The 24668-nt window shown below is 35.1% G+C and overlaps 3 protein-coding genes, 1 long non-coding RNA gene and 1 other non-coding gene across 6 annotated transcripts; 4 read left to right on the top strand and 1 right to left on the bottom strand.

Annotated features, from left to right (window-relative positions):
• On the top strand, positions 583-4559 carry LOC18606441 (protein HOTHEAD). The gene is made up of 7 exons (XM_007040044.2): positions 583-909; positions 985-1081; positions 2038-2377; positions 2594-2895; positions 2983-3374; positions 3547-4112; positions 4346-4559. Exons 2-7 carry the CDS (start codon positions 1000-1002, stop codon positions 4386-4388), a joined length of 1725 nt encoding a protein of 574 aa, XP_007040106.1. The 5' UTR covers positions 583-909; positions 985-999; the 3' UTR covers positions 4389-4559.
• On the bottom strand, positions 4633-7619 carry LOC18606440. The gene is made up of 3 exons (XR_001927171.1): positions 7064-7619; positions 5327-5443; positions 4633-4983 (listed from the first exon to the last, which is right to left on the bottom strand). It is a non-coding gene; the product is annotated as an uncharacterized LOC18606440 (long non-coding RNA).
• Positions 7522-7602, top strand: TRNAL-AAG. Its single transcript has one exon. It is a non-coding gene; the product is annotated as a tRNA-Leu (tRNA).
• Positions 9126-11325, top strand: LOC18606439 (molybdenum cofactor sulfurase). 2 transcript variants are annotated; one of them, XM_018117753.1, is made up of 2 exons: positions 9126-10924; positions 11002-11098. In XM_018117753.1, exons 1-2 carry the CDS (start codon positions 9316-9318, stop codon positions 11019-11021), a joined length of 1629 nt encoding a protein of 542 aa, XP_017973242.1. In that variant the 5' UTR covers positions 9126-9315; the 3' UTR covers positions 11022-11098. The 2 variants fall into 2 exon arrangements, with proteins under 2 accessions (XP_017973242.1, XP_017973241.1); XM_018117752.1 differs by having other exon boundaries at positions 9127-11325.
• Positions 19825-24506, top strand: LOC18606438 (hydroxymethylglutaryl-CoA synthase). Its single transcript, XM_007040039.2, has 12 exons — positions 19825-20086; positions 21006-21112; positions 21271-21403; positions 21668-21811; positions 22207-22365; positions 22592-22665; positions 22754-22829; positions 22932-22987; positions 23075-23162; positions 23330-23470; positions 23559-23708; positions 24035-24506. The coding sequence occupies exons 1-12, from the start codon at positions 20024-20026 to the stop codon at positions 24239-24241; spliced, it is 1398 nt and encodes a 465-aa protein (XP_007040101.2). The 5' UTR covers positions 19825-20023; the 3' UTR covers positions 24242-24506.

Below are 24668 nucleotides of genomic sequence, written 5' to 3'. Positions count from 1 at the left end.
AAGAAATTAGCATATACATAAGTGTTCACTGTACAATATAGTTATTAGCTATTAAAGTACTAGCTTGGATTTAATTAGGTACATGTAAATGATCAAATTGTAGTTGTTGTTAGTTAGACTGCAAACTCAATGGTCTTTAAAGAAGCGACGAAGCCGAGGTATCAAGCAAAATACCAAAGGCATTATTCAGATTATGAATTTTGGATCCAAATCTCATGTACCATCAATTCCATAACAAAAACCAATATATATATATATAGAGAGAGAGAGAGAGAGAGGTGTTATCTCAACCATTATTACATCTTACCTGAAGAGGCTTTTAGTTAAATATTCTTTTTTGGAATCTCAACTATATATCAGAAACAAAATGAAAACAAGATATACAAGTAAAAAAATGCGTGCCATTATTGTTTGTTACTTAAGTAACTACTTTTCTTCGCCTAAAACATTGGGTATTTCATATTTGCAGCTGTTAGCCATTCGGTGCATTAAACCACACCCAACTGCCACCTCTCCCCACTTCTCTGTCTGTGCCACTTCTATAGTGCATGCATATAGCAAGCCAAGGAATTCTGGTAGATGGAAGTATTATTACATTAATATATATCAGCCCACTTGAATGGGTATCCCGAGTTTCATTTCTTAATATAGCTCTCTCTTTTTCCGGACCAAAAACAAGTAGAACTAGTTCACTTTATCTGTCCTACAAATTTTGCTTCCTGGATCAGGTCCTGGGAATCACATTCTGTGCATTTCTTGAACTTTTGTGAAGCTGTTCCCTACAAGATTGGATGTTCAACTCTGTTTGTTTGGCTTGTGTGACCGATAAAACCAAGCAAGAATCTTTGTTCCCACAACCTATCTCCCCGTAGAGATTGTTGCTGGCCTTAAAGTTTTTATATATAAGAGGCAAGACACAGGTTGTTTTTCATTGGTATACGTAGAGCAACCTCATCATTTTCAACAAAGTCTTTTGTCTTTCAGCTCTCATTTGGGACGATGAGTCTTGGGTGGTGGAAACTTGTGGGCGCTGCCTTGGCCGGAATTCTCTTCTTCCATGGCTTTTCTGCCTCTGAAAAAGGTACTTAACTTCAATTTTCTTATTTCTTTTACCTTCTTTTCAAACTATTACCAATACGTAATTGAGTAATATAGTAGTACTGTTTCTTGAGCAACGAATTGTAGGAAGTGAAGAAATTTCGTATATGGGTTTGAGGCCCTTTTACATGAAATCAGATTGGACTAGACTCTGTGTTTGATCTCCTTTCTGGTTTGCAGCTATTGTTCTTCGACTTCAGAGTAAAAACAAGTCCTAATCATAATTAAGAAGGCTATGTATTCTAATACTAGCTAATAGTAATGCTAATTAATCACGATTACATGCCTAATCTAATGCTTTTTTAACCAGTAATGGACCAGATGGATCCAATTAATTAGCAGTCAACTTTTTCCAGTGTAGAGAATAGGTGCAAAGCTCAGTTTTGGCCGCCAAATCCTCAAATCATTTTCGAGCAAACACTTCCTGATTGTGCCATTAATGAAGCTCCATAGGCTATTCTTAGCAGCTAGAACTAGACATACTAATAACCAAATTATAAGTATATATTATTCTGACAACAAACATAGAGGTGTTTGTCTTAGGCTTGCATCATGGACCCTTTTCATTTATTGTTACTGAAACTTAGGCCAAATTAATGCCGCCTCCACGGTTGGGCTGTAATTTCAAGACTAAATACGTAATCTTCTTCGCTGGAATCCACTCAATGATTGTTACCACTAGTAATCTGCTCAATCTTCTATATAATTACAACACCTGCCCAGTTGGTCCATAATTTTATAAAATTAATATTAGACACATCTATTTTCACATGTCTTTTTCTCATCCCATTGTCTTCTTAAATTAATGCTCTTTTAAGTGAAAGAAACATGGGTTTTTTTACAATGGGTTAACACTAAGAAGTATAGTATTTTTACAAATACTATGATTTTTATGCATAAACGTGAGACTTATCTATCAGTGTGTCGCTATCCCAACAGCTCCGAACTACTCCTTCATGCACAATGCAACGTCAGCTCCATCCTTATCATATTACGACTACATTATTGTCGGTGGTGGCACGGCCGGATGCCCTTTGGCTGCCACGTTATCTCAAAATGCATCCGTCTTGCTCCTTGAACGAGGTGGCTCCCCCTATGGTAATCCCAACATCTCCAACATGGCCAGCTTCGGTGCTGCCCTCTCCGACGTTTCCCCGTCGTCCCCTTCGCAACGGTTCATCTCCGAAGACGGCGTGATTAATGCTCGCGCTCGCGTCTTGGGAGGCGGAAGTTGTCTGAATGCAGGGTTTTATACACGCGCTGGCACTGAATACGTCAGGTATACCAATCATAGAGAAACTGCTGAAACTTTCCTATAGGTTTTTTTCGTTGACAATGGCTGAAGTCAATAAAATCATGCATATATTAATTACGGGCCAAGTCCAACTGACCCAAGACTATGTACCGTCCCGTGACAAATTTGGCATGTGAAAATTCAGGGATTTAAATTTGATTGAAAATGACTTCTTTTGTTGTTATTGTTAATTACTACTAGGCAAGCGGGTTGGGATGGACGGTTAGTGAATGAATCGTACCAGTGGGTCGAGAAATTAGTGGCATTTGAGCCACCGATGGGACAATGGCAGTCAGCCGTGAGGGATGGTCTAATAGAAGCTGGGGTGCTGCCTTTCAATGGGTTCACTTATGACCATATTTTTGGGACCAAAGTTGGTGGAACCATATTTGATCAGCAAGGGAATCGACACACAGCTGCTGATTTGTTGGAGTATGCTACCCCCAGTGGGCTCACTGTCCTTTTGCATGCTTCCGTTCACAAAATCTTGTTTGCAATCAAAGGTGCATTAACTAATAACTTAGCTCAAATTCTGAACTTTAGCAGGTAGTAACTCATATGTAAATAACAACCACCCATTTCAATAACAGGGAATAGAAGGCCAAAGGCCCATGGAGTGATATTCAGAGATGCATCAGGGGCCAAGCACAAAGCCTATCTGAAGAAAGGGTCCAAAAACGAGATCATTGTATCTGCAGGAGCACTGGGAAGCCCACAGCTTTTAATGCTGAGCGGAGTGGGGCCTACAGCCCACCTCAAGGCCCACAACATCACTGTGGTGCTAGACCAACCCCTGGTTGGCCAGGGCATGTCTGATAACCCCATGAACGCCGTTTTTGTCCCTTCTCCTCTACCAGTTGAGGTTTCACTTATCCAAGTCGTTGGCATTACCCATTTTGGATCCTACATTGAAGCCGCTAGTGGAGAAAACTTTGCTGGTGGTGCTGCTTCTTCACGAGATTACAGGATGTTCTCCCCTAAGGTATAATACTTCCTTTTATGCCTTGCTTTATTGGGCCCCTAAAGCATAAACGCTTGCCCAAACGAAACTACTCCAAGCCTCTAATCTAGCCTGGGCCTGCCAGAGGAGTAACTTGCATTTTTCTGTCTTTTTATTGAAATTTGGTGGTGCATTTATTTTGTTGACGATGCAGATTGGTCAGCTATCAACGGTGCCACCGAAACCAAGGTCCCCAGAAGCCATAGCCAAAGCTGTTGAATACTCGAGTAATCAAGACAAGCCAGCTTTTAGAGGTGGATTTATCCTAGAAAAAATTATGGGTCCAATTTCAACAGGGCATTTGGAGCTTCGAACCCGTAATCTAAACGATAATCCATCCGTTACCTTCAATTACTTCAAGGATCCTCAAGATCTGCAACGATGTGTCCAAGGAATTCAAACAATACAGAAAATTGTTGAATCAAAGCCTTTCTCTAAGTTCAGATTTGACTATATGTCTTGGCCAATACTTCTTAATATGACAGCAAGTGCCCCATTGAATTTGTTGCCTAAACACTACAATCCCTCGATGCCACTGGAAGTATATTGCAAGGACACCGTGATGACTATATGGCACTATCATGGAGGCTGCCAAGTTGGTAGGGTTGTTGATCTTGACTATAAGGTTCTCGGTGTGGATGCTCTAAGGGTTATCGACGGATCCACGTTTAACTACTCGCCTGGTACTAATCCTCAGGCCACTGTCATGATGCTTGGAAGGTAATTCACTAGCTATCCACTTCTCCATCTTCCTAACATCCAATTTATATATATATATATATATATATATATATATATATATATATATAAGGATATGAGATACTTCATGCATTTCAAACTTTTAAGGCATTTAAAACTCTCTGAATTGGATCAGCACTACTTGTTCAATTGCATGCCAGAATTAGTTATGGCATGGATAATGTCGGTTGACATTTGAATTTAATGTGGTGCAGGTACATGGGTGTCAAGATATTGAGTGAGAGACTAGCTAATTAAGAACCACGTGATGGATGATGGCTTGATTTTTCCTTCTTTTGATTAAGAAATGATGTTCCTGATGTCTTCTTATTACGCCAGCGTGAAGTGTTCCAAAATGTGGGGGTTATATGCAACGATTGGTCAATATTTGCATTTATAAATGGTTGACTACGAGAAATATTATTGTTATGTTTTTGTTTCCCACCTCATAATTTGGTCTACTGATACCATACCAAGATGTAGAAGAGAAAGAGAACAGATATGGAAAAAGAAAATGCAATAAGAAACTTAATACTACGTACTATAGCTTCAAAGTTTCCAAAAGAGAAAATTAAGCTCATGAAATATTAATCCCAGGTCCAGACCCCACGCGCCTTTGTTCAAGCAGGCACGTTGCTCATCACATCCATTCTGAATTTTTAACTGTTTCGCTGCTCCGTCTGTCACGCTTTGACTAATTCTCTGGTTTTACCTGCGATTTTATAGTCTTAGTAGGCAACAACACCCAACACCTCTCACCTGTCACCCCTAAAACAATAAATAAATAGGAATTCGAATGATATTCTTCCTGTCCAAGATTGCAGAGAATATTTAGTCGCTACCAGCTGTTGGCCTGTTTCAGAGAAATAATCCTAGTAAAGAGACGATGATTTTGACTTGGGAACCCAAGATTTTTTAGATAAATATATGTTATATATTTTTTACCTTGTGAAATATATAGAGGAGAAGAGAGAGAGAGAGAGAGAGAGAGACGAAAAATGAGAAAGATTGGAGTTGCTTCACAAAATCAGGCATGTGGAAGACAAAGGAAAATTGCAGATAATTTGACTTTCTCCTGCGAAATATTCTCATTGGACAAAAAAGATTACATGGTCTACCAATCGTTATATATTTTGGATTTCCACAAAAAATCTTAAAGCAAATTAAAACAGAAAAGAATATTACAAAGGATATACCTCTAGGCTGAGGCTTTGGTGCCACCTACTATAGGGAAAAGCAGGCATCTACTCTTGAGTACTCTTCTTTTTCTCTCCCTCCCTTTCACCCCCATATATACATGGACATGGACACAGCTGAGAGAAAGAAATATCGAAAACATTCATAGGTCTAAATCATGCTAAGTATAGAATCTGTCAAACATCTGTAAGAGGCATTTCAAATAAAAGGCGCCCTGCATGAGATGCGTAGAAAGCAGGCACCAAAGGATATCCTAGGCATATGCCATGTCTTAAACAACAAATCCCATTGGTTGAGCTCTTAAAGAAGAGCCTATAAATCTCCTGCTGCACCGTTCAGCCAAAACCAGAGCGAGGCATGCAGTTTAAACTTTTTTGTGCCACAAGACAATGAAAATGATCACTAAGTGATCTAGTTGTAGGGCTTCTCTCCTTTGGCAGGTTATGTTCATCGAAAATAAATCAAGATCTAATTCTTCTATTCAACAATAACTCGCCAAAGGAGAGTTGCCCTGTAACTGATTCGACTTAATAAATCTCCCAAAGCCCTAGGTTTATGGCTCATTCAAAAGGTATGATCAGATATTTTGTGTTCATCGCCTTCACGTTTTCATTTTTTATTATGGTTTTGTTCTGGGTAGCTAGAATCCCTTGTCTGAAGGAGTGTAAATTTGCATTATATTCTTCAGCATGACACATTATAATCTTCTTTTTTTCAGTAATATGGAAATAAATCTCCATATCAGTTCATATGTTCTTCGAGCCAAAAGCTCACGTCATGCTTTGCAAACTCCATTCAGGGATGTGACCACTGTTTTTGTGTGATTTTCAACATGTGCTTCAAAGGAGTACTAAAACATCTCTAGGGGGGAGACTAGTATGATTATCTTCAATTCTTCATAGAATTTGGTATGGTAATGATTTTCTAATTGTCTTACATTTTGCACTCCACTGATTTAGACTGATAAGAATTAGCAACCAAGCTGACCCAAAACGAGATAGCTTTACTGAAAACAATCAGACATTGATCTGACAAGTTTTGTAAGGTTATTGACATTTTAAGAAAATCGAAGCTACTTGTCCTAATGGGTCGTCAAGTAAAGAAACTAGTACTGTATCAAATATAGCCGAACATGATAATGCATGACTACGTACGGGATAAATGAGAGCTGATTCTTTTTGTGCTTATAGTATTGTTGCAGATGTATGAAAAGTCATCCTTCACCATTTTAGCCAGCATAGATGGATAGCTTTACTTTCTGAACTTCTAATTTATGCATGTGTAACTAATTAAGACCAAATTACGAGGATGAACGAGGAAAAAAATTAAGCATTTCTAGCAAACGAATACAATAACATACTGGTCAAACCGTCACAGGGTAAATTCGACCTCCACCACATTCATTGAGTTGCAAAGGATGTGCAGGCTTGGCCTAGAGGCCAGAACCTTTAGGGGTAGTATTCTCTGGTCCCTATCTAGATGCCACGCGGAGAAACTAGCTAGGAAGTAATTGTTCTAAACATTCAGAAGCTTTTCTTTTTACAAAAGTAGAAAGAAAAGAAGTAAACTATGCCAATTTCTTCGTTACCTCAACTCTAGATCTCAAAAGAGTACTGGAAAGGGGTTAAGGGCATGCTTTGCTCAAAGGAAGAATCGTTTGTATAATATAAATGAAAGAATCCTCTTGAACGCATAGGGTACAGAAAACATAATTATATGCAGTGATTGGGCATTACCTGTTTTTGGATGGCAAGAGAAACTGATGTGCATAACTAATAAAACAGCATTATGGCTCATATCATCCTTTGATTCTGGTAAGGTAGGACTTGGGAGAGACCATCACCTGACAGTGCTATTTGCAATTGCACGGGAGCAAGGGCATGGCCTTGGGGACAGGGATTAGATCTTGTTAGAAGAGACTTGGGGACGGCTTCACATTTATTATATTGGGGCCTGCACCAACGACGTAACTGTACCAAAGAGTTTAATTTCTAGTTTGAAAAATGGAGTATGAATTTGTGAATTCTAGGCACATTATTTGAATCTGGCGCTGAATCTTTCCTTATGATGGTGGAAATTTATGGGAGAATTCCAAAGGCTTAGCCGCACTACTGCATTTAACATTCCCCTCACCCAAAAAGAAAAGCGAACATCGTAACTCGCGCAAATAAAAAGCAAGATGCTTTGCAAACAAGTTGAGATGGCCGAGTTGGTCTAAGGCGCCAGATTAAGGTTCTGGTCCGAAAGGGCGTGGGTTCAAATCCCACTCTCAACATAACTTTTACAACTTACTGTCCTGTCCTGCATACTGAACATATTTTTAATGCTTTTACAACTTTCTGTCCTGGTTTTGACTTGAAAACTCTAGGATGTTTCTAGGATACCGCATGAACAGGAAATATTGAGGGATGTGAATAAGTCTTCAATGTTCTAATTGTCAAAAGAAGTGATTCCAGAAACTGCAATAGCAGGAATCTGCCCCTGCCGGTTCAGTCCCTTTCATGACTTGTCAGGAGAGATAAATTATGCAATCACCCAAACCAATACGCAATATATATATATATATATATTAATTTCGTCCCTTTCAATCTTTAATGTGTTGCTCTACTTTCCAACCCTCAAGAAGATTAAAGAGGAAAATACGAAGAAGATGAAGAAAGGGAGTCCGGATATAAATTTCTAAACTGTACCTTTTCTTCAAACGCGTAATTGCTGATAAATTTGAAAGTGCAGTATTCATTCCTTACAAATGTGTAAAGTAATCACACATGCTAATTATGTAGTTAATCTTGTGGGGCAGATCATGATTAGCTTTCCATTATCCATTATAATCTTCACATAGTTATTATTTTGTGCTTAAGGTCCTGTCTTTACATGACAATCCTGCCGCAGCATTTTTCACTATATTTTGAACACCCAATCCAAAATCTAAATCGTCGAATTCTCTTGGAAACCTCAGAGATGTTTCGCGTATACTCCCAAAATATAGATACAAAAAACAAAAACAAATGACTTAGGTGAAGAGTCTTTCTTTGGTTCAAAGATTGAAAATTGCCTGTGATCCCGAACGTGCTGGGGCCAAACTTCTGCAGTAGAACTTGACTTGTCAATCATGCCTTTGGGCAACACTTTGGAGGAAAAAACATGTCACTCAGGCAAAAGTAAGAGTGTGAGTTACGATAGATCGACAAAGTAAAGAGAAATAAGCAGTATATATAGAACTAATGACGACGACGCATGAAGAAGCCGGCCACTTCCAGATTTTCCCTTGCCCTTTTCTGCTTGTAGGTTTCCTCACTCGCATCTGCATGACTAAGAAACTTGATGTACTTAGCGCCAACCTTAGCCCGTTACAAGGTCATTGTGATTCCAAAAGGGGCAAATGACGTTCTGATTTGGAAAGTGTGATGGAGAAGTTTGGCTTGCTCAGGATTTTGTCATCGATTACACAATTTTATGGATGATATGACTTTATGACTTTCCTTCCTTTTAACTTTTCTTGACTTGTTTTTGGTCATTCATTTGTTTATAGAAAGAAATTTCCACGAAAACCAATCATTCCGTGAGTTTTACTATCGATCAATTACATGTAAGGGTGAAGCTTACAAGATTTTTACAAAATTTGTCTGTTTAGTCTTCATAATTCACTTCTCTTATTCAAGTATCTTGGATGTTTATTTATCTATAAAGGGTACTTCATATTGAGCTTTACAATAATATGGTTTTAACCAAAAGAATTGTGTATTAATTAGCAACACATGTTAGATGTCTTTTGTTCACATTTTTGGTCAACATTGTAATTCATGGAAGACGGGGTCAATTGAGTATGCCGACTTGCTGATGAGATTCCCATTTGGACAATCCTGTTCAAAGCTCATAATAACACAAGACTTTATACATTTGTGCCCTATGAAATATAATAGGAGCTTAATAGCCAGGTGATCTCAATGACAAACTTGAATATTAAAACATGAACATATAGGAAAGAATGCATTCACCTTGCTTAAGAGAGGCCTCACAAGCCTGCTATGGTTGCTGTCTAAATCCCTTTCCTGGCCTCCCTGAGTCTCGTGCTGCAACTTCACAGATTCCACGCAGTGCTGCTGCATCACGGTATGAGTTTGAGGTTTGCACAGCTTCTTCTCTCTGCCCAAATTTCCAATTCACCAATCATGAGTCTCTTCCTTCGTCTGAGGAATCATTTTCGTATTTCATCAAAGTGTACCCTCAATATTCCCAAACGGATCAGGCCGATAAAATTCGAGCTCAAGAATACTACCATCTTTCCCTCTCCAAGCATGTCTGTCTTGACTACATTGGCCATGGCCTTTTCTCTTATTCTCAGCTTGAAAGTCAATGTCCAGGATCTCCTGCTGCGTCCTCGTCATCTTCTCCGCCGCCGCCGCCGCCAGTGCGTTCAGTAACTTTAGAAGCTCCATTTTTTGATATCTCCTACAAGTCAGTAAACTTGAATTCTCAGATACTATATGGTGGTGAAGAGTCGGAATTTGAATCCAATATCAGAAAAAGGATCATGGCTTTCATGAATATCTCAGAAGCTGATTATACCATGGTTCTCAGTGCCAATCAATCCTCTGCTTCCAAGCTTCTGGCAGAGTCTTATCCATTTCAGTCTTATCAAAATCTTCTCACGGTTTATGACTACCAAAGTGAGGCTGTGGAAGTGATGATTGAAAGCTCCAAGAAGAGAGGAGCAAATGTCATGTCGGCTAATTTCTCATGGCCTAATCTAAGCATCCAATCAGAGAAATTGAGAAAGAAGATAGCCAATAAAAGCAAGCACAAGAAGAAAGGGCTTTTTGTCTTCCCACTTCAATCAAGGGTTACAGGGTCAAGATATTCATATCTGTGGATGAGCCTGGCTCAGGAGAATGGGTGGCATGTTTTGCTTGATGCATCTGCATTGGGAGCTAAGGACATGGAGACCTTGGGGCTATCTCTTTTTAATCCTGACTTTCTGATTTGCTCATTTTTTAAGGTTTTTGGAGAAAATCCATCGGGATTCTGTTGCTTGTTTATCAGGAAATCCAGTGCTTCAGTTTTGAAGGATTCAACAACTGCTACAAGTATAGGAATAGTGAATCTTGTCCCAGCGTCAGAGCCAACTCGAATCTCTGAAAGTTCAGCCATTTCTAGCATTGAAACCAGAAAGAAGTCGAAAGAATTTCCTGCTCAAGGTTCATTCTCAGGCCCGATATCTATTCAACAGCGGAGAGATGAAACTACTCTGGACTTGCACAAAACTGAAGGAATCAATAGAAAACAAAAGACTGTATCATTTTCAGAAATTGAAGAAGTAATCGAAACATCCTTTGAATCAGCTAGCTCAATAATCAACAATACAAGTCAGAGTAAAAACCCGAAAATCGAATGTAGAAGCTTGGATCATGCAGATTCATTAGGCCTGATACTAATCAGCAGCAGGACAAGGAACCTGATCAACTGGTTGGTGAATGCACTGATGAGCCTTCAACATCCACATTCAGAAAATGGAATTCCTGCGGTCAAAATTTATGGACCCAAAATAATGTTTGATCGAGGACCCGCCGTGGCATTTAATGTATTCGATTGGAAAGGTGAGAAGATTGATCCTGTATTGGTACAAAAGCTGGCTGATAGAAACAATATTTCTTTAAGCATTGGATTTTTGCAGCACATTTGGTTCTCGGATAAGCATGAAGAAGAGAAGGAGAAGCAATTGGAGACAAGAACAAGTGAAGCTGAAGAACCAGTCTCAAGCAAGAAGAGAGATAAATTTCATTCTGGAATATCTGTAGTCACAGCTGCACTTGGATTCCTTACAAATTTTGAAGACATATATAGGCTTTGGGCATTTGTTTCCCGGTTCCTGGATGCTGATTTTTTGGAGAAAGAAAAATGGAGATACAAGGCTCTTAATCAAAAAACAATTGAAATTTAGGCCAAATTTATTCTTTCATTCTTTCAGAATATGAATATCAATTATTATCTACTACAACTATCAGTTCTAACCTTTACAGCTGACACTAAAGAATACTGTGCAGTCATATCTTTCCCCATTTCTTTTTACTCTCTTGAACTTGTGTACTTCAACAGCTACAGTGCTTTGTTTAGACTGTTCAGCTGCACGCCTCCGAAGAAAGAAACAAAAACAAAATAGAAAAGAAAAGTAGAGAAGGCAAGCAGACATCAGTATGTCAGTTATCAATCAGTTAATGAATCTGACGAAATTGACAGGAAATAATCCCTGTCAATCTTAGATATTTTTAAATTCTCTACCCCAATTAATTCCATGACCCAGTCTAAACTACAAATATCCCATTTCTCGAATGTTGTGAACTTTCTCGTTAGTCATTGCTCTTTAATGCCAGGATTAGAATTTATAAGGTGGTTTAGTTTCACATAAATGATAGATATAATGTTTAAGTTCACAATCGAACGAGAGCCACTTGTACGTGGACGAAAGCACAGAAGAAAAATCATAACAACTTGTAAGTACTAACATCTAGCAAAACAAATCGGACGAATTGATTAATGGCCGAAGCACAGCACCAAGTGGGCTAGCGACAGATTTCCATTTCTGAGGCTACCGATATGTAAAGGCCCATCAGCAGGTTAAGAATTTTAATGCCTATCCAAGGTCAAGCATTTCTAGTGGGCTTTGGATCTTATGACCAATTGCATCTGAAACTCGCCCTTGCATTCACAAGGCTGGTGACATCATGGAAGCCCATTTCATACCAACTACGTCCATCATGCTTTTTGTTAATTTACTGTAATTTAATTTAATTACAGACATTATAAAAAATATATTATTAGATATAAGCCCTACAGTCAATCGGATTGCTCAATAATTATGTCCTTAACCATGCAACAAGACTACTTATAACGAGTGATCTAAGGTTTTCTTTCATCAATAAGTTATTGTATATAAGCTTATTAGATGAAGTCCAAAAAATTAATATGCCTTGCAAAAGAATTGTAAAGTGTTACAATTATAAGATTTTCATGCATCAAAGCATAATTCTTAAATTGTTATTGGTTGATGTATTATTGAGAGATTGAGTCAAATCATTTTGGATTTTCTAACATTTGAGTGATCATGATAGATTGCTAGATCTTACTCTTGATTTATGAAATTTAAATAGTTGATTTGATTAATGATAAATTCAAAATAGTTTGAATTTATCTAATCCTAAGTTTTAACTTAAAGATTATATCTTAAGTTCATTGTTAACATATTGGAAGTATAATGGGTCACATATTCAAAATGAATACTAAAAATAAAATGGAAGAAGGGATTAAGTCAAACTTAATCAAATTAAAAGTTAAAAACTTTTTAAGGACTTAATTAAATAATTTAATTAAGTTAGTGGGTTAATTAGTAATTATATAAAAGTTATGTAATTAACTTAATTAGAGTTTAAATTAATCCAAAGTATAAGTATCTTGTTGTAGTCACCTACACACTTACAAACACTCTTACCTTAACCGCATCCTTTGTGAAGAGAAAAATGTTTTCTCTCACTTTGTGCTTGTGTGTTCAGCCCTAAGGCTGTTTATGTGAGAATTTGAGTTTATGAAACTTATATTTGCAAACACATTGCTACGGTATAACACTCTCAATCCTTGGGAAAGAATGTTCAGATTCATTAGTGTGGATCACTGTTAGAGGTTGCATAAGAAATTCTTAGATAATTTTGATTTGCAACAACCAGGCTGAGGTGGTTGAGTCTTTCGGGGCTATTATGGTGATTTAACAAAAGATCCAACTTCCTTTGTTATTTAAGTAATATGACATGATCATATAGTTATATCCTTACTCTTGTTTTAGTGCTCAATTCGACAAGAGAGAGTTTTAATAAGGTAAGGTGCGTTTTGGTTGTTCATTTTCTTCTGTTGCAATTCTATTTGTATTTAATGCATGATCAACCCTAACATGCGCATCTCATACCAAACATTACATAGCTTTTGATAAGATTGCATACAATTCATGTACTTAATTCATTTTTCACTAAAATTACCCAAATTTTCCATTTTGTTTCTACTCAAAAGGTTTGGTTTTGAAAAGACCATAAGAAGTGTCAAAACTGCCAGTGCAACCGTATAACCTAGGAAGTGAAAAAGTCAAATATTAGATAAGGCAGGCATAGCCAAAAAGGAATTAAATTTTCCAATCCACGAATGGTCAGCTTATTTGTACAATTAGTTTTGTCTGATTTTATAAATTTCAATGCTTGCGGTGTCTAAAACGTACTAATAATCTTTCAATTACATTTCAACTATGGAAAAAACAAGTAATTGATTTGCTTATTTCTTTGGGAAGAAAATCCTTTTTTTGGTATAACTAATTATAGATACAATTATTGGATGCGTTGTACCATTGGGAAAGCATTCTTCCATGGGTATATATTTGCAAGAATTCAAGATTGCATTGGTCAACGAGTCTTCAGGAGGGAGTTGGGGGTTAGATTGGGGGCTGGCATGTGATGGGGTGGGGTCAGAGGGGTTTGGTTGTTGAGGTGTAGAGGTTAGAAAAGAGTAGGGATAAAGTGAAAAGAAAAAGTAGAATAAGGAAAAAAAATTGGGTGAAAAAATCAAATTTGATAAAAAACGAATGGGTAAAGAAAAGGGTAAAAGAAAGAGAGGGAGATCTGTACGTATATCAGAGAAAGGTAAGTCTGGGTTGAGAGGCAGACGTGGGAGGAAAAAAATAGAAAAAATAATGTGCAGTTTTATTAATTTAATTTTTAATTTAGACAAAATTGAGATTCAATGTTTTGTAGTTTTTCTCTCCTTTTAACTTTTTGTTATTAATTTTTTATTGATTATATTTATAATTTTATCTTTTTTTTATTACAATGCAAGAAATAACAAAAAAATCCTAACAATGCATTATATAGACCTGTTAGTAATAGTATTGCCTATATATGATAGCACTATGAAAAATCAAATAAGTTCAAATTTGATAAACAAGTTCATATCTTATTCATATATAAAAAAATTAGGCCAAACGCATAGCATGGGCTACACTCTAGTGTTTTATTAAAATGTTTGCCTACATACTAGTTTACTAAAACAAATGGTTTAATATGTTAAAAAGAAAAAAGAAAACAATTGGTCAAGAAGTCAAATTTTTTATAAGCATAATATCCTGAAAAATCTTTTGATTTATTCAAAAAAATTAAATAATTTTTTTTGAAGTTTAATTAAATTTTTATATTATTATTTTAGACTAAATAAATTTTTATAACTTATAATTAATTAATTATCATTAATTAAAATATTATTTAACATATTTATATTCATGTGGTATTGATGTGTAATGTGAAAAATATCATATAGTCAACGTCATTGTACTATATCAATTTATTACATCACTACTTAATATGTTATATCAGTATCATACGATATAAAATAATAAATAATATTTTAATTAATAATAAAAATTTAATTAAATGAAATAAAAAATAAAATTTTATTTAAAATTTTTTAAATAATTTTTAAATATTTTAAAATATTAAATTATTTTTATAAAAGTTTTGACTTTGACCATGCTTCTTATAGGATAAAATAATTAATACGTACAAAAGCAATTAATTATTGGGTCCATATGTTTTTGACAATTTTCCATACTCGTTTATTAAAGATTGATATTTTATTAATAATCGAAACTATATTCGACATAAATAATTAATTATATTCGACATCTTGGTTTATGGAGTAATCCTAATTTGTTATCAATCGTTCATGGCATGTCTGGGAAATCATTGGCTGCTTAACTGACTAAATACAATTTTCAAAAAATGATCACGTGAAGGGTGATGAGGTTAGTTGAGGATTTATATATTAAACAACAAAAAAAAGAAACAGCTTTTGAATATAAGATCCTCCCTTCACCCAAAATAATATTAGATTAATTAAGAGGATCTGGCATGGAAAATCGCACCAAAGCCTTTTGTCCAGTACTAAATTTTATGTGTTGGATTTGAAAAATCTTTGGTACGTTTAGCGTTTCTTTTGTCCTGATTCTATTATGTATTTTTATTTTAATAGTATATAATAATAATAATAATTTATTAATTGAAAAAGGAGTGATACTTGAAAAAAAAATGTAATTAAGAGGCTGTTAACTAAGTTAAAATGCCTATGATAATTATTCATTTATTTGCTAAATTTAGTGTTAATAGGAATTAGTAGTGCTTCATTCATAGAGATTAAAGGAGGGGGGAAGTGAAAATAATGTTATTATCATCAACATTTATTAATGTACATTGGATTGCCCGTTATTGGAGGTAGATAGCCACTAATCAATGAATTTGGCACCAGCCTTTGTCTTCACTTATAATTGTTGACTTTTATGGATAAGCCAGTTTCCTGCTCCGCTTGCTGTCTCTTACTTGTGATAAGTTTAGCATGTGGCAAACGATTAAAACTTGTAGCCTTGTTTGCAACTAGCCTTGGACCATGACTTGTAAGATTTTTTTTTAATTTTTTTCAAAGAAATAAAAAGAATAACTTTTCGCTACCTTTGAAATTTCATGATATTTTCATACCTTTAAAGTGAAGCTACAGTCGTTTCTATTATACGGGGAGCGAACGCTGCACTAATTAATTCTGAGCCACAAAAGAAGAAAGGGCGCATCAAAGTCTGCTGTCTCCATCGTTTACCTTTGAGGCATTATATAAAATCACATATTCACACACTAATCTCAAGTCAAAGTCACCTACATTTCCATCATTAAAAATCCTTCTTTCCAAGTTCATGATCGGTGCATTATGTTTGTTTGAAAGGCCAAAAAGTCCAGGACCGGCATCATTTTCTTCCCATTAAAAAATCACAATACATAAAACAAATAAAAAAATTGTTTGCTACTGCTAATCTACCTAAGATTAGGCTCACTTGGTTGAGCACATTAAATTTTCAAGAGTTCTATTTGGACTGTTTGGTCATTTATCTATTATCAATAAACCCATAAATTGTCAGAAGACTCGAAAAATCTAGTAAACAGGAAACCCATGGGAACAATAAAAATTAGGCCGGTCAAGTATTCAAGGTTAAAGTACTAAGTACCATCAATAATATTTCAACAAAGAATAAGAAAGATTCAAGAGGAAAGTAACAAAAACAAGAATAACCCATAAAATCAAACCCCCCAAGCAACAAAAAAGAAAAAAGAAAAAAGAGAAGAACTCATTTGAAGCATCATATAGTTTGATATTTTCCACACATTTGCTAGACTTAATTTGTATGATATTTGTTTTATGCTTGCAAGTTTGGACTTTTAGACTCTCCGTATTTTACCAACCAAGTCAGCCGCCTTTTTTTTTCGTCAAAGTCATCACTTCTGTTTAATTTGTCATTGCAAGTTACTAAAAGGAAAGAGTCTTCCTTTCTTTCTTTCGTTTAAAGTATAATTTTTATTTTCTCCTGCCAAGTTGGACAGAATATTGCTTCAATGGCAGTCAAATATACCCGATATCAACATTGGTATGCTTATATAGCCGGAAAAATTTATCGTTTGTGGAATATAAGGTTCCCATTTACCTACACATGGTTGAAAAATGGTATCCATGGCGAAAGCATCAAGCTCCCCAAATCCAAAATAACAAAGAATTAATTTGTTTGCTAAGGGCATTATCTATGTATTAAAAAGAAAAATATTTACACTTATTTTCTCCTCATTACACTTATTCCTATGTACTAAAAAGAAAAATTTAGAATCTTGAAATGGTTACTTTCTATGAGATTTATAGATCTATGAAAACATAGAGAAAGTTACATTGAGATATTTGCAAATATTGAATTGGATGTTCTAACTTCATTGGTTACGTAGGAACCCCGGTCTACGATGCAAATCTCATAAATTCTGGCATGCCAAAAGACAAAATGAAAAATTATAGCTGTAAATATATAATAAATGTTGCCGTCACACGATAAAACGGATAAGATAAAACTGTTACTTTAAGTAAATATAGAGATTCACAGTGTACAATCATCTTATTAATTAAAAAAATATTAAAATGAAAAAGAAGAAAGGACAAAAAAAAAAGAAAGGAAAAAACCAAAGAACATGCCGTATCCACTCTACCATCATGAAACGGCAATCCAGCAGCGAGCAGTCCACGTGCAGTGTGAAGCACATTCACATGCTGACATGCTGGACCCGAAGCTCCAACCACCCGGCTTGGTCCCACTTTATTACATATAAAATAGATAAAAAAGGAAAAAAAATTGATTTCAGCCAAATTCCATCATGACCACAACAACAGTGGACAAGCATGGGTTTGCTCCTAGGTCCTAACTAGAATGCAGATAACTGCCAGCAATTACCAACTCAGTTTGGGTTTCATACTCATTCCTTTCGAGTTTTGACTAATTATCTTGCTTCTTGTTTTTTAAATTATATTAATATTAAATGCAGTCAATTTTGGATGCCCACAGAAACGTATTCTTTTCTCTTCAGTTAGGTAATTGGTATGCTAATTCAACCAGTTTGGATTGGTTTTTAATTTTACAAATTAATTAATTATATATATATATTTATAAACAACAATTTGAATGGGTTTTTGCTTTTAGGACTTATTAAAAATAAATTTGATTTGAATTCGTATTATAACTTTCATTACAATTGCAATTGAGTTTACATCAGCTCCCTTTCAAGTGACTGGAAGTTGCCCTTTAAATTAAACTCATGTTGATCAAAAATAAAATATGATATAGTTTGGAAAATAGTTGTAAAAGATAAAAAAGATATGTCTGCTTATAATGAACAGCAATTTCTCAATCGCATTAATGTTTATTGTAAATGATAATTCCAAACTATTTGAATGTCATAACTGTTACCCATCAGATTTTATAACTTCAAGTTGCACAATTATGCAATCGTTGCTGTGTCTATATGTGTAGGTTATTGAAGCAAAAACGGCTCCTTATCTTAAGAAAACAATTTTGTAGCATATCAAACTTGACAAGATGATGTAGAAACTCATCATATGATTAATCAATATAAATATTAATGATAAAAAATATTCCTTTTTTTTTAATTTTATAAGTCATGTGTGTCACGCATTTACATTACATCAATGGAAGGAGCATTGATTCGATGGAGCAGATTGGAGAAATCAGAAATGTGGGGAAAAACAGGAAGTTCGCGGAGAATCCAATGGGTAAAGCATTAAGGAGTTGGGTGTATGTCCATGTCGCAGGATCTCACCATCATAATAGATATTTGCAGAATTTGTTTGTCTTTGTAATGTCTGACTCTGAAATATTCACTTAAATGGTAATATGTTACTACTTATTTAATTTATTTGGAAGGGGAAATGAAAAGTTATCTGTGCAATGATTTGAGGGATTACTTACCATCTAAATCTTTGATCATATATGCTATAAATCTCATAATTAGATTCATTTTACCAAAGTATTAAGTTCCCCTTTTTTCTTTGAGAATAAGGTAAAACTTTCTAATAGGAATTATCTATCCCTAATTATATGTTGAGAAATATTATAAATATATTTTAGGTCATTTAACCTACTAATAAAAGAGTTTAAAAAATCTTATGTCATAACCGGTTATAATTTAAGATGTAACTTAAGATACGATGATTATAATTATGATCTAAGATATAACTTAAGATCGTTAGTATCTTAGTTATGATTATGATCTAAGATATAACTCAAGATCGTAAATATCTTACTATTTATATAAATAATTTTTTATATTTAGATATATTTTTTTATCGAATTTTAAAGTTCCATCATATGAAATGTAAGTATTGCCTTGAACTTTTTTAAAAAAAAAAAATTGACCTTTACTGTTCAAAATATTTATTAAAATAAAATCTCAACAAAACATTATGTAAAATTTTAAAATTTTGGCCCAAAAATGTTAAATGAACACAACTTTTGACAAGAAAAATCTAGGTTTTCTGTTCAGTCTTTAACATGTCTAGAGACACTACTTAAAACATTTGGTGCAATAGAAGTGTATGTATCTTAATTTAAGGATTTAGATTCATATCCCATTTTTTTTAAAATAAAAAAACAAAGAAAATGTCTAAATTCAAGTGAGGACTTTTGAATTTCAACTTTTTCCATAAGAAATGAGATTATGATAAAATTTGTTTAATAGAAAATAAAACAGTGAAATGGACACTTAGATTTAAACTTACACGTTTAGGCAAGTCAATAAGTATAAGCTTCAAAGAATAATAAGAATAAACATCAATAAATAAATTTAACCTTTTAAAAAAAAAACTCTTTTTTCTTAAGAGATTTAAAGAGAAAAAGGCAGGAGACAAAAAGGACCACCTAATGCTGGCAAAACAAAAAATAAAAGTAGAAAGTAGAAAACAGATACCATTCCCCGCCCTAGCATGCGGCAAATATTGTAAATAACTGAAAAAGAGAGGGCAAAAGGGAAACCAAAGGTTTCCAACTATGCAATGGTACACGAACTCACAAAGTCTGCATTTGCCTATAAATACTGACGAACACCCACATGTGACTCTCACCAACGTTTCTCTTGCGAGTTTCAGGGATCGAATATTTACTCTTCAGAAAGAGAGAAAGAAGAAGAGAGGAAAAAAAGAAAAGCTTCTGTTTTGTTTCGATAAAAAAGGGTTGTCTTTTTTTGCTCTTGTTGCTGCTGTTGTTGTTGTAGCTGATCTTTGTTTGATAGTTGGAGCGAGAAATGGCAAAGAATGTGGGAATCCTTGCTATGGATATCTACTTCCCTCCTACCTGTGTTCGACAGGTGACATAATCTCTTCTTTTTTCCATTTTCTTTTGATTTTTTGGGTTTCTGGGTTTTGGTTGGGTGGTTGAGACAAGAGAGCAATGATGGGAAAAAGGTGGATTCTTTGGTTATTTATGGAGATTAAATTGAGCTTCTGAAATGTTTGTATATTTTCGCTTATGCTGAAGCAAGATTGACTGATGAAGAGAAACTCTAATTGCTTCCAATTTTCTCTTTGTTTCCCTCTTGCTTTTTTTTTATGATTTTTAATTTTCTTTTTTCAAAGTTTATTTCAGAGTTTTTCTTTTAATGATAATTTTCTTGGGTGTGGTTCTTTGAACAACATGAGTCGATGGGGTCATCTAAATCTTGATATTTTGGCGAAATCTACATACAGTTAAAGTGTCATGTCTGCTACCTCACTGTTTGATGTGAATATTTACTAGCTTTGCATTTACCTGGGTCACAAATAAGTGTTAATTAGGATTTTCTTGGATTTCACTTGACTCTCCTTTCTTTTCTTTTTTCATCTTCTTTTTTTCTTCGCAAAAATTATATTTGCATGATTATTCGATTTCGGAAACTTGTTTTAGGTGTTTTGGTGGTACTTTTTGTAATGATTGTAGAATGATGGCCATATGTTATTTATTAATCTTTTGATTTATTCATATTATTTATTTAAAAATATTTTTGGGAATAATAATCTTTGTTTTTTTCTTTGTTTAAAACCTTTTATTTTCCGAATTAATATTTTAATAACATGAACAATCTATTTGTGGTTGTTCCTTTAAAAAGAAAATCACTAATCATGTTCCAGTGTATTAATTTCTTGTTGGAATTTAATAATTTTATGTAATATGGATCTTATGAATCCAGCCGAGCCAATTACATTAGCATCGCATTTTAAAAATATCCCTTTCGTTGTCTTATGAAACAGGAAGCATTGGAGGCTCATGATGGCGCAAGCAAAGGAAAATACACCATTGGACTTGGTCAAGATTGCATGGCCTTCTGTACGGAGGTGGAAGATGTTATCTCAATGAGGTTGTGAATCCTGCATTTTATAGTCACTCTTCTCATATTCTATTTACTATAACTTGGTAATGTTTTACAATGTGTATATACAAGGAAAAATTATGCATAGTATGGATGAAATGAACACTTTATTTCCTCTTTCCTAACTCGGTACCTTTGATTTGCAGTTTGACAGTTGTTACTTCACTCCTTGAAAAGTATAAGATTGACCCTAAACAAATTGGCCGTCTTGAAGTTGGCAGTGAGACTGTGATAGATAAGAGCAAATCCATTAAGACCTTCCTGATGCAAATCTTTGAGGTACTCTTCCCAGTGATCACGATCTTCTTACCTAGAATTTATTTGAAAACTTGAACCTGTTGCTCAAAGTAGCAGTTGCAATAACTGCTAGAATTTATTTGTGATTTTCACTATCAGCTAGTTGTGATCTGCTTCTTTTTCTTCGGGAAACCCCCGGTTGATATCAAGATTGAATATCTTGAAAATTCTGATTTCCTTAATTGCATTGATGTAAACTCTGGTGCAATTTTCAAACAATGCTCTTTTGTCATGTAAATCAAACAGAAATGTGGAAACACTGACATTGAAGGGGTCGACTCAACTAATGCATGCTATGGAGGGACTGCAGCTTTACTCAACTGTGTCAATTGGGTGGAAAGTAGTTCATGGGATGGACGATATGGTCTTGTTGTTTGTACTGACAGTGCGGTATGATCATTTCCTAAACTGTACTTTATAATAATGATCAGTGGCTGCTAACTTTCACTTTCCTTTTCCCACTCCTGTCTTGAATAAAATTATATATTTTTGAAATATCACTCTGAACATGGTTTTAGTTTTGGACTAAAGGGGCTGCAATTTCATACTTCTTTGTTCATATGATCCTCGCATACTTCAGGGAGCAAAACATACATGATTTTTCTCCTGTGATTGTACATTTATATCAGTAACATGTTTAGATTTCAAGTCATTTGTGTTCACTATATCTCTGGGTTGGCCATAGTCATGCATTTAACTAAAAACAAAACGATAGAGACATATTCTGAGGTTTATATAAGCTCTAGTGTTGTATGGTTTTCTTACTGAGTGCTTTTGTTCTTCAGGTCTATGCAGAAGGACCTGCCCGGCCTACTGGAGGAGCGGCTGCAATTGCTATGCTAGTAGGGCCTGATGCTCCTATTGCTTTTGAAAGCAAATTAAGGGGGAGTCATATGTCTCATGTCTATGACTTTTATAAGCCCAACCTTGCTAGTGAATATCCGGTACCGCATCTCCATTGCCTCTGAAGTTTTGCTACATTTATGGAAAAAATATTATTTACGTCCTGGTTGTCCATGGAATAAAGTATAATGACGTTCTAAGAAAAGATTTCATAAATGACTGTTTGTAGCAATCATTTAATTGACATATCAATTACCTATAATGCTATTTTCTTCATTTTGAATTCCTGTTTGGTTAATGATTTTATCTATTGACATGCATCTATAGGTTGTTGATGGGAAACTTTCTCAGACATGCTATCTCATGGCTCTTGATTCTTGCTATAAATATTTCTGTCACAAGTAAGTCTTTATAGAAGTACTTAAAGCATTTCCCTTTTTTCTTTACAATTATAGAATTTAGTGACCATTTATGCTCTGCTAATGCCAGGTATGAGAAACTAGTGGGCAAACAATTTTCCCTTTCTGATGCTGAGTATTTTGTATTCCATTCTCCATATAACAAGGTAGCTAACGTTAGCAGTTATTGATAAATCAATAAAATTTCGTTCAATTCATTATTGGAATTTTGAAATTTATCTAAACATTTTCCCTTTGAACTACTGCAGCTTGTGCAGAAAAGCTTTTCTCGTTTGTTGTTCAACGACTTCCTGAGGAATGCCAGGTTTTTGTTTTTTCTATGATGACCTCAGAGATTCTACTGATTGATTCATCTCTTTTGATTATTTACTTGGTTTATATTATTTTGTAGTTCTGTTGATGACATTGCTAAAGAAAAGTTGGGACCATTCTCAACTTTGACTGGTGATGAAAGCTACCAAAGCAGGGATCTTGAGAAGGTCTATTTTGAACTTAGTATCTTATTTACCATGTCTGAAAAATTTTGGAACAACTGGAGACAGTCCTGAGATTTGATATTGCTGAATTGCTTGAGGGATAGCTGGTAGAAATTCATTTATTTGTTTCATGCTACTTGCTGATGCCACTTATTTTCATGCATTTGCAGGCATCCCAACAAGTTTCAAAGCCCCTCTATGATGCCAAGGTCCAACCAACCACTTTGATACCAAAGCAAGTTGGCAACATGTACACCGCGTCTCTTTATGCTGCATTTGTATCCCTTATTCACAACAAACATAGTGAATTGGTAATTTTTTATTATCATTTTTTGAATTATGAAAGCCTGCTGTTCTGCACTGCTTGCACTTACATCTGATGGATTTAATAACGTGCAGGCTGGAAAGCGGGTGATATTATTCTCGTATGGGAGTGGTCTGACAGCAACAATGTTTTCATTGCGACTCAATGAAGGTCAACATCCCTTTAGCCTATCGAACATTGCAACAGTGATGAATGTTGCTGGAAAATTGAAGTCAAGGCATGAGGTAATTCTTGCACTTTCATTCTAGGCAGGACAAAAGTACAGTTTGTTAGATATCATATACTTCTAGAAATCTATATAACAATAGGCATACAACAATGCAAAACTCAATGGTCATTCTACTGCCTGAATGCCTCTGAATATTGGATTTTGATTGATGTGATTCACCATGATCAGTTGATAGCGCACCCAACCCATGTGTAATTCAACTTGAGCACATTGATTTCTTTTTCCTTTTTGTTGAGTAGCATAAACACAAGTGAGGATAATTTTCTTTATTCTTTTATTAAATGTCATTGAAAAGATGGTAATAAGGGTGTTTCCTTGCAGTTTCCACCTGAGAAGTTTGTTGAGACTATGAAGCTCATGGAGCACAGGTATGGAGCCAAGGACTTTGTGACAAGCAAGGACTGTAGCCTTTTGTCTCCCGGAACATACTACCTCACGGAAGTTGATTCCATGTACCGGAGATTCTATGCAAAGAAGGATGGGGACTTTACTGCCTGTGAGAATGGTTCTCTTTCCAATGGTCACTGAAGGAACAGATTTATCATCCCTAATGCCAGGAAGGTGGCTGTCGTCTTAGGTGTGTTGCCAGTGCCAAGAACTGGGTCCCATGTGTATGTTTAAAACAAAATAGTTCATTCAGCAGCAAATCCTTTTTTCGTATTTTAAGCTTAATTTCTTTTTTCTCCCCTTCTTTGTAATAAGTTTATTCCAGAGCCAGTTACTTGTGTTAAAAACAAAAGTAGTTGGCAATTTATTGATGATTAATTATACAATATATTTTTGTTTCTGCAAATTTCATTGCTGCTCCTGCACGCTGCCATCCAACTTGTAGGGTATCGTTTGAAGTTTGTTGATGCATTGAACAAAACTAAAGGCTATCCTTTCCTGGGTAACCTAATCTTTTCCCTAACGATGAACCAAGCAGGAATGCTACGGAAGCCATCCAAACCTATAA

This window comes from Theobroma cacao, chromosome 3 (assembly GCF_000208745.1).
Source record: "Theobroma cacao cultivar B97-61/B2 chromosome 3, Criollo_cocoa_genome_V2, whole genome shotgun sequence".
Lineage (NCBI taxonomy): Eukaryota > Viridiplantae > Streptophyta > Magnoliopsida > Malvales > Malvaceae > Theobroma > Theobroma cacao.
The sequence above is the reverse complement of the archived record's forward strand: the minus strand, read 5'-3'. Positions and strand labels throughout refer to the sequence as shown.